This window comes from Chaetomium tenue, assembly GCF_020726465.1.
Source record: "Chaetomium tenue strain MPI-SDFR-AT-0079 chromosome Unknown F5144scaffold_1, whole genome shotgun sequence".
NCBI lineage: Eukaryota > Fungi > Ascomycota > Sordariomycetes > Sordariales > Chaetomiaceae > Chaetomium > Chaetomium tenue.
In genome coordinates, this window is record NW_027117329.1 from 2,593,720 (window position 1) to 2,607,898 (window position 14,179).

The 14,179-nt window shown below is 57.7% G+C and overlaps 3 protein-coding genes across 3 annotated transcripts; all 3 read right to left on the reverse strand.

Annotated features, from left to right (window-relative positions):
- Positions 1-134: 134 nt before the first annotated feature.
- On the reverse strand, positions 135-2,422 carry F5144DRAFT_33801 (uncharacterized protein). The gene is made up of 3 exons (XM_066784198.1): positions 1,629-2,422; positions 936-1,570; positions 135-870 (listed from the first exon to the last, which is right to left on the reverse strand). Exons 1-3 carry the CDS (start codon positions 2,064-2,066, stop codon positions 282-284), a joined length of 1,662 nt encoding a protein of 553 aa, XP_066648384.1. The 5' UTR covers positions 2,067-2,422; the 3' UTR covers positions 135-281.
- A 2,920-nt stretch (positions 2,423-5,342) lies between these two features.
- F5144DRAFT_588664 (uncharacterized protein) lies at positions 5,343-8,747 on the reverse strand (the record flags this gene model as incomplete). Its single annotated transcript, XM_066789956.1, has 6 exons — positions 5,343-5,703; positions 6,027-6,870; positions 6,930-7,027; positions 7,165-7,426; positions 7,583-7,709; positions 7,941-8,747. 6 exons carry the CDS (start codon positions 8,745-8,747, stop codon positions 5,343-5,345), a joined length of 2,499 nt encoding a protein of 832 aa, XP_066648385.1.
- Positions 8,748-10,654: 1,907 nt separating this feature from the next.
- F5144DRAFT_523044 (cation efflux protein) lies at positions 10,655-13,199 on the reverse strand. Its single transcript, XM_066786760.1, has 3 exons — positions 12,611-13,199; positions 12,470-12,553; positions 10,655-12,402 (listed from the first exon to the last, which is right to left on the reverse strand). The coding sequence occupies exons 1-3, from the start codon at positions 12,734-12,736 to the stop codon at positions 10,933-10,935; spliced, it is 1,680 nt and encodes a 559-aa protein (XP_066648386.1). The 5' UTR covers positions 12,737-13,199; the 3' UTR covers positions 10,655-10,932.
- Positions 13,200-14,179: the final 980 nt, after the last annotated feature.

Below are 14,179 nucleotides of genomic sequence, written 5' to 3' on the forward strand. Positions count from 1 at the left end.
AACCCTAACAGCGGCTCAGACCCCAAGATAGATCTCTCTCTTCGATGACTCTATTAGATGGAGGGATTCGTCGTCATAAGGTCGTTGAAATGAGGGCACCAACTGAGATCGCGCAACGCTGAAATAGATCATGCGGGAAAGAAACACGACTCGTCGGAGTCTGGGGAAACGTTAAAGGCATTCTGTGTCCGTCGGCCTAGCGGCGAGGCACTCGTCAATGTGCCAGTTTGTACCAATTCCTAGCAATGACGCCGCGCGAGGTGGTCGCTCGCTCACTGCTGTCATCGAAACGTATCGCGATAGGGGCCATCCACTCTCGCTTCTGTGATACCCCCGGGCATCATGCGGAGCCATTCAGCCCAGCTGTCCATGTTAAACGGTTCATCCGTGAGTCGGAACGTTATGCTAATCTGCGCCCCACTCGACAGAGTACGAGGGACTTCGCCATGCTGCAGCGGGGCCAGCAGTATCGACGGCAGGGTTTTCGTGCCGGAGAGCTGCATGCTTAGCGGCGTGGGAAACCTCACAACGGCCTCCTTCTCTGGGTTTTGTTCCCGTATTATCTCAGGGTACAGCGATAGCAGCCTGGCGTGGAGTTCGGCGGAAGAAAACGGTTCTCTATACGGTTGAGCAGCCCTCTTTCGCAGCTGGTCTGTCGCCGCGCGAGTGAAGGCGCTTCTACCAAGATGTTCGGCGTGATCCTCGCCCGCGGATGCCGCGATTAACTCCAACATGCCTGACCGCCGTGATGCTGTGTGCGTGGGGTAATATGCACAATCCATGAGGAGGAGAGCGTCTGAGCGTGCATTTTCGAAAAACGACTGAATGCCGCTCCATCGGATGACCGAGGCAGGGTCGGCGTGCTTGGAGCTGGGACCTAAGAGTGAGCCTGCGCACGTACAAGAATATGTTGCGAATTAGATCACTGTACCAACCTTGCGAGAACCATCTCCCGGTCGCTGTCCAGGTAGCTATACCCAGTATAATGAAATATCCTTAGACAGTCGCGCTGGTTGTGGTCCGCGATGAAGTCTGTGACCGCCTGGGATAACCACAACCAGGGAGTCCTCGACTCCTCCGTCGACGTCGGAATCGTCTTAATGTGAACGGTGTAGTGATAGTTTTCGTGGAATGTCTTAGCCAGATCGTTAAGGGCACTCTGAGCCCCGGCGTCCTCGTCGTCCTGCCACCGGACCATGAGAACCGAGACGTTGGCATAACGACTGCGGAAAGGGCTTTCCAGAATCCGATCCGCACTTCCTTGGAGGTCCGCTCTAAAATTATCGAACCCGGGGAGGGGCGGCAGGTTGACGTGCTTGTCGGGGCGCGGGCCAGACGGAAGAGGGGTCCTGATGCGTGACTCGCCCAAGGACGGCTGGGAGTGTTGTTGCGTTGGGGAAGTATCTATGTCCATATCCCGGGAGTCTTGAGAAAACGAGCCTCTCGTGTTCAGCGGCGCAGGACTGATTTGCGGCCCTATTATCGGAGAGAGCCCCTGGGACGAGGCCTCATGTGACCTGAACCTCTTCGCAGCGTCCTCCCATGTCATATTATGGTGGTTAGGGTGGCACTGGATGATTTGTGAGCCGGAAGACCGGGACAGGGTCGATTTAAGAGCGTGGACTCACTGCAACTCTCCTCCGGCGACAGTCAGGGCAAGCACCCATCTTCCTAATCAAGTGGGCGCGCTCGCGCTGAACGGCCGTCAGGGGACCGGTCCGACGCCGGCTTGCACGGCGTTGTGGGGTCACATTACTCCCGTCCCTGGCAGAAAAGACAGCCTGAGCGGCGAAGGTGGTAGGCGATGAAGCTACGCTGCTGTACGGAGTCCCAGGTGTATCTTCCGTACCGAGCGTTGTCGAGTTCCCGAGGGTTGCTGAAGTCGATATCGACGAGCTTGTGTCTTTCCGCACCGGCGGAGAGGCGCCGTCTGGTTGTAGGACATTGTCCTCGGCAATGGCGTTCAGAGTCAGGTGGGCGTCGGGGCTTGCAGGCAGGCGTGACACAGGGCGCAAATCGTCACTATTGTTGGGCGAGGCCTCAGTCAAGCTGGACGCCGGATGCATACTGAGACAGCAGGTTGTTCAGAGTTCCAGATGAATGCAAAATCCCATAGTCGATGGCGAAGTCAGCTAGTCGAAAGTCGACTCTGGCCGGCTCCCTATCTGATGGTTTCGGCTAGACACTCGATGCCCCAACGTGCCGGCTCGGTCCGCACCTGCACCTGTTGGGGTGGTAATGTGAACTGTGCGGGATATCCACAACTCCAAAATAGACGCGGGCGAATGCGTTCCCCTGAAACGCCAGACCTGCTGGCAAGTGGTGCTTTGGTGACAACAAAACAAGTATTATCCAGGGGCGAGGAGGAGCCTTGGAAGGTGCAGTAGGGCAAGCCCACACACCAACGAGATAGAAACGGAGGGTTCGAGGCCGACGATGTGGCACGCCGGAAGCTGTTCCGCAGCGCTTTTGACCGAAGGGCCGAGTCCGGAGGAACGTAGAATAGCGGAGCGAGAGTAGCCGTGGGCAGGTCGGGTGGATAGGGGATAAAAAGGGCCCGGGAAAGTACAGAAACAATGCTGATACAAGCCAGTAATTTGATAATGCAGCCGTCACGATGCCCCGTCGAAATCATGTACGGACAAGGTACAGGATATTAGGTTAGGTGTAGGTGTAGGTGACCGAGGGGAATGATGGAGGACTCAAAAACTTGAACTAAAGATTGAACAAGATTGCCCAGAAGAACCAATGGCTCCTTCATCCAAAGAAAGCAGGAGGTCAGGGTTTGCTTCTTATTAGCGCGGCAGGCGGGTGAAGGCAGGAAAGAGCGTCTGAGACGGGAGCAGCAGGTGCGGGCGGCAAGGCATTGATAGGTGAAGTCGGCCGTCGTTTTTCTGTAACCCCGGGCCCGACTCCGGCACGGTTTCTTTTTCTTCCTTTTCCAGAATTAATTTCACCCGCGGTATGCTCCCTCGCTTGTTGGAGGCTCAATTCAGGCAAGCCTAAAGTCCGTTTGTCCCTGGGAAGTGCCCAACGAGAACCACGTCCACGTGGACCCTGCCATCGCTCACCGCAGACCGACCCAGTGGAGTGCATCTTTCTTCCCGAACCCCCTCTCTTCCCACTCTCCCCCGTGCTGCCGTAGACCCGCCTCGATCTCCCATCCGCCTTTGGCTGGAGGCTAGCTGCAGCAGCAGGTACATGGCGGTCCTTTGCAGCAACGTCAATCCTTTGTAACTGTGCAGCTTTCCATCGGGTTTGGCTTGCCGCCCTCCATCAGAAAGCCTGCAACACCAAGTGCTGATCGCGGTATTTTACACTCACTTACCGTGCAGGGAACTCCCGTGGGCGCCCAACACTTGTCTCAGAAACCCCCACGCTCCCATTGAACCCCCTCGGGGACCCTTGCACACAGCATGGACCCTAACCCCCGTACACCGAGGTCATGTGACGAAGCCTGGATTTCGAGGGCAGATTACAACTTTACGTAACGTGAACACACCTTGCAAGCACCAATCGGGGACGGTGACATGGGCCCAATACCGAGCTGGCCGGCCCTGTCACCAGCCTCACCGCGATTTTGCTACCCGATTGGCTCTCCGAGGAGCTAGTCACCGGCTCCACAAGCCGCCTTCCACCACCGGGCAGGCCGGGGGCTCTTCGGTCTGGCGTGGGTGCCAGCGTGTTGATGAAGTTCCCGAGCGCGGAATTGGGAACGCCACAGTTCGTTCGTCACCGTGCCGAATCTGAGCCGTTTGATTGCACACCGATCCCGTCCAAGAAGGTAGTTTTCAGGCCCATAACCTACCGCCGAGGCTCAAAGCAGAACAGCCCGAGAGGGGAGGGAGGGTAGGAGAGGAGACAATCGCCTCGGATAGGTTGTCCGGGATGGAGGTTGCGCTGTTGACGGGGGGTTCGGCGCGGGATGATCTGGGGGAAACCACCGTCCCGAGGTGAGGCGTGTGTGGACTGAGGCCAACCCGGGGGGCCCTTTTTCTCGATATCGTCGACTGCCCGCGTGTTCGGCAAGACCGAATTGGTCCATTCCAGGTCGCTTTGGGGTTGTGCCGATTTGCAGCCACTCATCGGGAGAGTTCACCGACACGTCGCTCCTCGGTAGCCGCTTCCAAAACAAACTCCCTGCAGCGCCGCAAGCCTCGCACTGGCAGAGTTCGCGATTTTGCAGCTCACCCCACCATCATGCGCGAACCTCAAATCGTGGGGCAGTCGAAAGAGAGGATGGAATTGGAATCTTGGGTTCTGCCCTCTTCCTCGTCCTCGCCCTATCAGGGACTTGGGGGTGGGTTTGACACACCCTCCGAATCATCGGAGGTCCCGCCTATCTCGCGGTCTCGGGCAGGAACGATGGCCAGTTGGAAGGAGCTCACCACAATGGAATTGGGGGAAGGGACCGGGCTCGCAGACTCGCAGCCTCAACTGCACTTTCCCCACGCACTCGTCCTCCCCTCAGTGGCTCCTTTCATCTCCTCGTTTTATGCATTGCTACCTGTGCAACCAAACTCTTCTCGCAGCGGCCCAATCAGCCTGGCGTGCAACGTCTGGGCTCTGGTTATTGCTTCTTGCCTCCCCACTCCGATCACTCTCGCCCTTCAATATCTGGCTGACATAGCTCTCCAGCCGATCTTAACCAGACACACGACACGCTCCGGTGCGGCCCGCGGGGAGCGTGATGGAGCCACAGAAACAAAGCATGTCAACCCGCCGTTACATTGTGTTTCCCCAGGCTCACCCCGCTGTTCCCCGGTGAACACGCAACCTCGGCCATGTCGCAATCGGCTGGTATGCCCAATGGTTGACAACACTCGGCAGCGAGGACCCAAAACAGCACTTTCAGCCAAGCGCCTCCTCCTTGGTCGTCACTGTGATCAAGGTCAACCAGACCGGCCAAGGGCCAAGGCCATGCAGGACGGCTGGGTGGGAGACATTGCCAACGAAGCTCCTGAGGTTTGAGGCACAATGAAGGCCCGCATCTTTATCATTCGTTCCCGCACGTCACGATAAGTTGTTGCAGCATGCGCGCAACCCCTGCATCGACAAACGGAGGGCCCCCAGGCCTTATTGGGTCCGTCGGGCAGAGAGTCCCAGACCCCTCTAACGCCAGCCAACTGAGGCTCTGTCTTGAACACACCGGCCGCTTCGGGACGCAGGAGAGCAAGGAACTCTGGACTCGAGTGGACCCGACGAACTCGAGGGCGCGTCGCAACTTATTTGTCGATAAACATATGTGTCATATTCATCATATCACGGCAGATTGCGGTGTTTTCTCTGCAAATTGACGAGCTACAGTTCCGTCTGAACCGCCATCGGGGTTACCCTCGGGGTTATCCATTTTCCCTCTTGTCTGCTTCCAGACTCCAACCCCTTTCTCCAGGCCGAAACCTGCAGGTGATGGTTTTCAGCTTGCGAGACGTCTCAGTCCTCTCGCCATTGTCAAGGAACATGTTTTCTCGTTCCTCCAAGTATGCTTTTTCATCGGCAGGAATGGCTAGCAGCGCCGCTGTGGACGATCCTTTGAGGATCTTCACATTCCAGACAGCCGTCTGGATCATGATCCCCAATAGGAAACTGACCGAAAGTGCCACCTGGATGGCCAGGAACGTCAGCCAGGCCCACTGGATGTGAACGTAACTCTCGGTTGCAAAAACGGTGCCGCTTGCCGAGGCTGAACTCATGACACGCATCCTGGAGATACATTCAAGTTAGCAATGCGCCCGTCTCTACCTGGTACCTTCCACCCGCCCGGTGCTCTTCAAAAGTCGACATAATGCTGGGCAAGCCAACCACTACATGGAATACGCCGCCCGTTGCATCGCCACCAGCACAAGGGGGATGGGACGATGGGGCGCAAACAGGAGTTGGGGGTCGAGAGGAATCGTAACAGGGTAAACAGAAAAAGGATCAGGGGGGCCGTAAGCCTAAGAAAATCCACTTGCATGTTAGTCAAGCTGGCGGCCACGTTGGTGGTCAGGTTCCCAACCACAGATCGCATCCCGTCGTCGTCAGACGGCTCGCGCTGGAACATGGCGAGCCCGAGGGCCTCGCTGGTGGCCGTCTCGCCCCCGATCGACTTCCCATACCAATGGGAATACACGCCGGAAAAGAGCGACAGGATATAGCCGTTCAAGAACTTCACATCCTCTCTCTTTACTGAGTACACGCCGTCCGTGTTGGTCGAGCGAAGAAACACCCGCGGTGGCGAGGACGATTCGTGGCGGGCATTGACGATCGAATTGCCCGACGCGTCTTCCGCGGCGAGCGTGGACGAGTGTACTACCCTGCTCGTGGCCACGCCGCGGGAGGTCGACGCCTCGTACGTATTGACACAGAAGTGTAGCAGGACCTCGGCGGCACGGAACACAGCCTTTGACGAGTCGGACCCAGTGTTCGAGGTCGCGTTGGTATAAACAAGGAAGAAGTTTGCGATGGCGCTCGACACCCTGCCGTCCTGGTCCGAGAAGGCTAAACTTGTCCGTGCGGGGAGGAAGCTCTCTTGGTCCGTCACCTCCTCGGTGTCACTTTCGGTATTTACCGAGTCATGCGGCCAAGAGATGTTTAGGTTGCAGCTGGCGGTGCTGCCGACCAAATACAAGCCGTTGGGGAGGCGAGCAGCGCGAACGACCTCATCATTGGCGTCTCCCAACGACACGCCCAGGTTCCGTGGCCTGGACTGGTTGGAAATGGTGAGCCTGTCGGATATGTCGGCCACAGCGGCGCACACGGCCAGCGAGCTGAAATTCTGCCATTGGCAGTTACCAGAGCTGCATAGGGGTTGCAGGGGTGGTACCTCCACGTCGACTGCATGATAGATGCCTGACTGGATCGCTTGCCTTTCTCGGGTGTCGAGGTATTCTGGTAGGTTGGCGCCAGGTCAGCACCCACGGTTTGAGAGGGTTGAGCCAGGGGTCAACTTACCATACGGCGTTGGGTGGGAGTATGATTCGCTTCTGGGGACGGCTGCCGTGCCACTCCCTGCCTCGAAATCTCGAGTGGGATAGGTGATGGCGCCCTGCGTGAGCGGGGAGAGCAGGAAGCCACTCATGAGTGCTACGGCTGCAGACATTCCGAGTGCCCTATGAACAATCGATCAGCACATGGAACCAACCCAGGCGACGCAAACAACCCGAGGGGCGAGAATATTCACACCTTCCTTTTCGCTTGCAAAGTAGAACGGCGCTGCTCACAGGCCCACGCCGCGCATTCTCAAAAGTTTGGAAATCGGCCAACGGCTTCTCGCTCCGAGCAAACGAGTTCCACTTCAGCTGCGAGAGGCCTTCGGTCAAGGGCACGGCCAACGCAACCTGGCATATCGCCGTCAGAAAAGCCACTACCGTGTTCAGCGAAACGGTCAACGGCCAGTCCGTCAAGCCCCGCCCGTCAAAGGTCTTTAGCACCGCAACAATAACTGCTAGGCACACAATCCCAAGCAGGCAGCCGGATATCTCGGGCAGCCAACGCGCGCAATACCGCAAGAATCCACCACACCCCCTCCCCCCATCATCTCCTCGCCGCGGGGGTCGCTGGCCAGTCCCCTCCCCATCACCGCCGTCCACAGGCCCATTACCTTTCCTCCGCCGCTTGCGTTGCCGGTCCCATGACCGCCTGGCCTTCGGCCTATTCAGACCTGTGGGGATGGGGGGGAAGGTGTCAGCATGGGGCACGCCGACGTCGATCTGCGATTCGTTCTTGGGCTCGGATTCGGTCACCGGGAAGTAGTCGATGTCTTCGTAATGCATGAACGGGGCGCCTGCGCTAGTTTGCGCGGCGGAAGGGGTGGTGCGGGTCGTCCCGGTTGGGGGTTGGTGGGTATTATTAAGGGGGGTTAAGTGAGTCGGGGTTTGTTGTTGGGTCTGTGTTCGCTGCCATGGTGTGGATGTAGAGGTGGATGCCGCCGGGGTGATTTCGGTATATGTATTGGTGACTCGATGGCCCGGAATCAAGACGGCTGGGACGGGCAGGGAAGGCGGGGCATCAGAAACAGTAGCAGTAGCGGCCGAGGTCGAGGCGGAAGTCCGCACCGGCGCTGGGCCATAGGACGTCCGGACGGGCCGTCGGCCTGACTCGGCCTCACGGGCGCGTGCCTCGTTGAGTTCCTGCATGTCCCGGCTGCCGCGCCAGTGCGGTGGCGCCGGATAAGGGATTTCGGTCTCGTCAGGGCTCGTTTGCCAGAGCGCAGGCGCTACCCCCATCACGCCGGCTGAGCGGGAGTTGTCGTCCACGGTTCCCGTTGCCGTCGTCGTGTGCGGAACCCCCTGCGCCTGTACATGCGATGGTACCTGACCGTGCCACAACCCGGCTTGTCCCCCCTCCCCCCCCTGGCCCTGGCCCTGGCCGTCCCAGCCGGCAGTCCCATGCGTTTGCGCCCCGTCTCGGTAGTGCCGCGGCGGCGACGGTGATAGCCCTGCCGGCCCGCGGTAACCGTACGCCTCCTCGTCGTCGTCTTCGTGAATCGAGCTTGCCGGCGACACGGTGAATTTGCCTCCGCTGTTGATCGTGCCCATGCGCTGCAGCATTCGGCTTCGCGCGCTGCTGCTGACCGAGTGTGTTGTACGGGGCGGGTAGCTGAGTTCCGGTGAGACTTGCGCCGGGTCCACGGGGACGGCAGCCGGGCCGCCTACCGGTCTCCGCGCCGGGATAGTGCTTGGTTGCGCGTAGATACTGTTCGGGTAGCCATTTGGAGGGCGGTAGTACCGGTCACCGGGTCCAGGTCCAGGTCCAGGTCCGGACATGGCGGGCAGTGGGTGCTGGCGCGAGGAGGAGGACACACATGCCCGCTGATCGGTAGGAGGCGCACCGCGACGGAGGAGCCGAGTAGACGAGAGCCAGGTGGGTTTGACTACATGTATAACGCGGTGGTCCTAATCCGGGCACAACCAGCAGCCCGTTTCGCCCACCTGATGATGACGGCAAGGTAAGGCGAAGACACCGTTTGGCGCGAGAGCAGAATCAAATTTCAGAGTGAAGCGGACGAGGAGAATAAAAAAAAAACGACAAGGTATAAAGCAGCAAGCTAACGTCGAGGAGCACAGTAAGCAAAGCTCCAGTTCGAACGACGACCCTTGACCCTGCCCGGGTTATTAGCTCTTCTGGGCAGCGAAGTGTGGAGGTCGTCCGTACAGCCTGTACAGTACAAGTAGTTATGTGCATATCTTTCGAGACCCAGTTTACCCCCCGGAGAGCGATCACATCACATCGGCCCGCGGGGAAGCGTGTGCGGCTGTGTCTCCCACTTGTTGCTGATGCTAAGGGGGAGGGGAGGGAAGGGCGTGCCGAGGGCCGGTAGCCGTGACCCGTTTGGGGTACTGTGACCGGTTTCTCCCTGGTTTGCCTTGCGCTGTTGGTTTCTTGGACCCCAACTCCAGCTTCACTGTGTGCAGAAAGCTACCTGCCAGTTTCGGGCAAGACACACTTTGGGAAATGCTGCCGGGTGAAATATATCTCGCACGCCCAGGGCCGAGGGTTGGCCGCGCTGACGGCGTGCATATGCTACGCGCGAGCAATACTTCGTTCGTCCAACGGTACGACTAACCCGCCGACAGCGACGAATTCTTACACCTTTTCTTGAATCCAAGCTCCAAACCGGCTCTGTTGGTTCACGGTTCCGCCTTGTGGCTTGCCAGCCGGGACACCACATCCACGCATCTGCAGCTACCAGCTAGTTTTGGCGTTGGCGGCGCTCTCCAGGTCACTAACTCTGCAACTCTGCTGTAACTAGCCTCCTAGCGCCCCCTTCAACTTCTCCACCCCACCACACCACATCCACCCCCCCAGAGAGAGAGCAAAAGAAGCCGCAGAACAGAGAAACGGGGTCGAATGGCGGCGCAGCAAATCCTGCTGCCTGGGGGGGTGGTGTGCGGGTGGGTTGCGGTTGTATCACGGACCGGGATGAAACATGGCGCGGGGTGTGGGGTTTTTCAGAAGAGCTGCACGGGCATGGGCAAGGGCAAGGGCAAGGGTGCGGAAAGGTCAGATCGATCTTTGCTGGGCGCCTGTGAGAGGGCTGTTGTGTAGTGTTGGTTTTGCGCAACGGGAGGGCTGCTTCTTCATTGGCTTGTGTAACTGACGAACGAGTGAACGAAACGAATGGATGAAGCGAGCGGGTGAGGGGAGTGGGGTTGAGTTGGTTCGGTCGGTTCGTTTGTCTTGTTTGTGTGTTTTTGTGTTCCCGTTCTGTTTCGTCATTGATGACTTCGGACGGATTGAACCCCTCATCTCATCTCGTGTGTCCCATCCCATCTCGGACATTTGCAGCGCTCTCTGCATATCTGGCTGGCGGGGAGGCGTCTTTTTTGTCCGACGGCGGGATCATCCCGTGTCAGCTTTGGCACCACCAACTCCGCATGGAAGGATACGGAACTTGCGAGTGGGAAGAGATGGGCAGTTGATCAGGGTATTCGAAGACTATCGAGTTGTTAGTGCCTTGGAATCGCTATATATATAACTGGAGGGGAGCTATTTTTGAGTTCTGTTATTTTTACTGGGATCCGCGTGTCAATTGCTTGGTTTTGGTCTGTCAGAAGAGGCGAAACATCCCGCCGCTTTTCGGTCTCGGTCCCCGGCTCCGGTGTGTGACGTACCCGAGGTGCACCACCGCTTCGAGTTTGGTCATGTCGAAAATGAAGACTTATACCATGTAGTGTACAGGTAATTAATTGTCTATTGTTATTCGCTTAAATGTTCCGATAATCATGTTGGTACACAGCCATCCCCGAGCCACGGCGTGGAAACCCCAATTTTGATCCAGATACCCTAAAACTCCGTTGTTGCCGACCCCCGGATTGATACCGAGCTGCCCAATCCAAGACGAACCCTAAGCCCCTGAAGCCCCTTTTGAGCTGCCAACAGAATGCTCGCCATGCAACGATCTAGGTTGTACAAAAATGAAAAAGTCCCGTATGCCCAAGCCATCAGCTATTAGTGCTCGTGGTCATGTCCCTGGCCATGGTCATGCCCATGCCCCTCGGCAGAGTGACTGCTCTCCGGCCGGGAGTGGCTCGGGGAGCAGCAACCGCGGCCGACACAATCATCCACGCAGTCTAGCAGACACGCGCCCTCCACGACACTACCACACCTCGACGCTTGCGCGGCGGTCGCGGGGAATGCCGGCGATGAGGCCGACGCCCCGTCCATGCGCATGGCAGAGTCCAGTTCCCGGGCGTGGGCGTGGGCGCGGTCGAGGCAGAATTCGGGCTGGATGGTGGCGCTGTGGATGCCGTACGCGTGCAGGCACTTGCGGGCCATCATGGACAGCTCCATGTACTTCTCGCCGCCGGCCTCCGAGATGGGGAAGGCGACCTGAATATGCATCGAAGCGACTACCTTGGTGTCGGAGAGCTGCCAGATATGTACGTGGTGGCAGCTGATGACGCCCGGCAGCGCCTGGATGTCCTCGCGCACGTCGTTCAGGTCGATATGCTCGGGCGTGGCCTGCAACAGGATCTTAGACGCTGCGATGGTGAGCGGGATGCAGGAGCGCAGAATGATGAGCGTGATAAAGAGGGACACCGCCGGGTCGGCGTAGTAGCGGCCCGGCCAGTCCGTCAGCCAGATGACGAGAGCCGTGATGATGACCCCAACGTTGCCGAGCGCGTCGCCCAAGACGTGCAGCACCATGGCGTTCATGCCCATGTCGCCGTGGCTGTGGCCGTGTTTCTTTCCCGATTTCTTCGGCTTATTATGGTTATGTGAGTGGTGAATTTCCGACCCCCGCCGTGCCCGTCTCGAAGGTGATTTTGGGCTGCGGCTGGACTGTGCCACGCCATTGTTCTTAAGCAAGGGAGTGTCCTCCCGTATATCCGCATCCTCAACGACAGCCGTCTCGTCTTCACTGTTGCTGTCAATGCTCGATTCGTCGTCTGGTTGGGGGCGACTGGCAGCGATGATCTCCTGCCGGAAACTAGCGGGGTGGATACTCATGTCGCCGATGCTCGTGAGGCGGCCGTGCCGGGTGGCTCCCTGTGCCCGCCGTTCTCTACGGCTGATCCCCTCGGACGCCGACGCCCCGTATCTCGCGACGGCCACCTCGGGGAAAATGTCGGGCCCGCCCTCGTCGTCGGCGAAATCCTGGGCTGCTAAGTTACCAGCGCGTCCTTCTTCGGCAGCATGGTCAGTGCTATGGGCATGCGAGTGCCCGTGTTCGTGACTATGTTCCTCCTCGCCATGCCCGTGTTCCCCAGGTCCATGTGAATGCCCATGTCCCCCTAGGATAATGAACCCAGCCAGGTTTGACGCGAGCCCCAGGCAGCCGACAACCAGGATGAGCTGCGCGTTCCCAATTTCTGGAGGATCGATGAATCGGGTGAGTGCTTCGAGCACGATGGATACGCACAGGGCGATGAGGAATACGGCGTTGAAGAAGGCACCCAAAATCTCGGCGCGGAGCCACTGCAGCGGTCGACGTCAGCAACGGTTTCCAGACGCTGGCCAGTTTACGAGGTTGGGGGACACTCACGCCATAAGAAAACTTGTCTGTGGTGGCCTTGCTCGCTACAGAGACCGCCCAGAGGCCAACGAGTAAGGAAATGATATCATTAAGCTACGGGGAGAGGTCAGTACGGCTAAACGTCATTTGACCGGGGACAAGGGATCTCACCATGTGGAAGGCATCTGCCATCAATGCCAGGGAATGCACGGCAAAACCGACGCCCAGCTCGAGCAGGAAAAAGACGGTGTCGAGGACGAGCATCACCTTGATGCGCGTCGATTTAGACCACCCCATGCTGGGCGAACGAGAGCGGCTCTCTTTCTGGCCCTATCCCGAGGAATGGAGTTGAGAGTCAAAAGTACAGACGGTGCGGCGATCCTCGTGGCAATGCGTCGGTTTTAGTTGGCGGGCGGCACGAATAATGTTGGTGGATGTGTTTGCGGCGCGGCTTGCGGCCGTTGGAGCCTCCGATTTTAGGAATCAGGAGGTCGCCCCCTCGTGATCCCGCCTTGGCAGATGGGCGCAGGCGCGCAAGCAGTTGATCGCAAGCGAGACAGCTGACTGGTGTTTTGCTGGATCCGCCCCTGTCTTGACCTGTGCTTGTAACAAAAATGACGAAAACAAGTAGATTGGCATCCGCAAAAATTGAGAAACACGCCTGTCAACCAAACAAAGCCAGATTATAGATCCGTTTTAACGCGGGAATTTATCAAGACAAGACAGCCTAATTATTTGAAAGCATGACATGGCATTGCCGGTTGGGAATTCCAGTTCGATCAAGTTCGTTTCCAGGCGCATTTTGCACGACACGGAAGCGGTAAGTCCCGGTTCCGGTGACATCGGGCCTGTCGACCAGTCGTAAGGTCAGATCCAGTCGCGCATCGTCCCATGAGATCCATGACCCCACAAGTTTGCATGCACGGCAAACGCGCCGAGCTTGTCAAACGATCAAACCCTCCAACACCGCCAACTTAAAATCCGTCGGACACTCGGGGCCACTCATCACGATGTAGCCCTTGGCCCGCCGATACCGGATCCAAACGTACCAGCAGCCACCTAGTTATATCTCAAAGTATTATATTGATGCGTACATACTTAACATGCGGCGGTGTTCATAGAGGCTGATTAGTCTCGGCCTGCCGTTGTTACATATGTTCAAGACCTCTCAGGTTCCAGCCAGTCGCCGCGATTGCCGCGTTTTACATACCTAAGTAACCAAGTAGCACCGACCGACACAGCAGCAAGATGGCACTTCGATCGTTTTTGGTCCTACCTTTGCTCCGGCGGTGAGCACTCGAGTCACGTCGCACAACTTCCCCGCCATCACGGAATCGTTAGGTACAGAGCACTAATCCTTAGAGGTGGAGGGGTCATGTGAACAGCGAATTGCCATCACACCTCTCTTCTGACGATGAAAAGACAAATGACCCAGGTGTCTTAAGCGGCAAGGCATCATTGTAAAACCTCTGGGGCCCGTAGATCCTCGAATAGTCGGCTTGAGTCGGCCCATTAATGGTGCAGGAGATGTTAGTGTGTCAGTATCTCACATAGATGTAGAGAGTTATGCCGCTGGACTCTTGTCTGTTGTCAATTTAATCACCAATTTATTCGGATTCCGGTCACAAAATCAAACTATGAGAGGGTGGGAACCTTAAGGTACCAGCTAACAAGAATAAATGGACGAAAAAACAAGCATTGTACTTTTTTTTGTCCCTAGCAAATTACCCGGGCATTGCT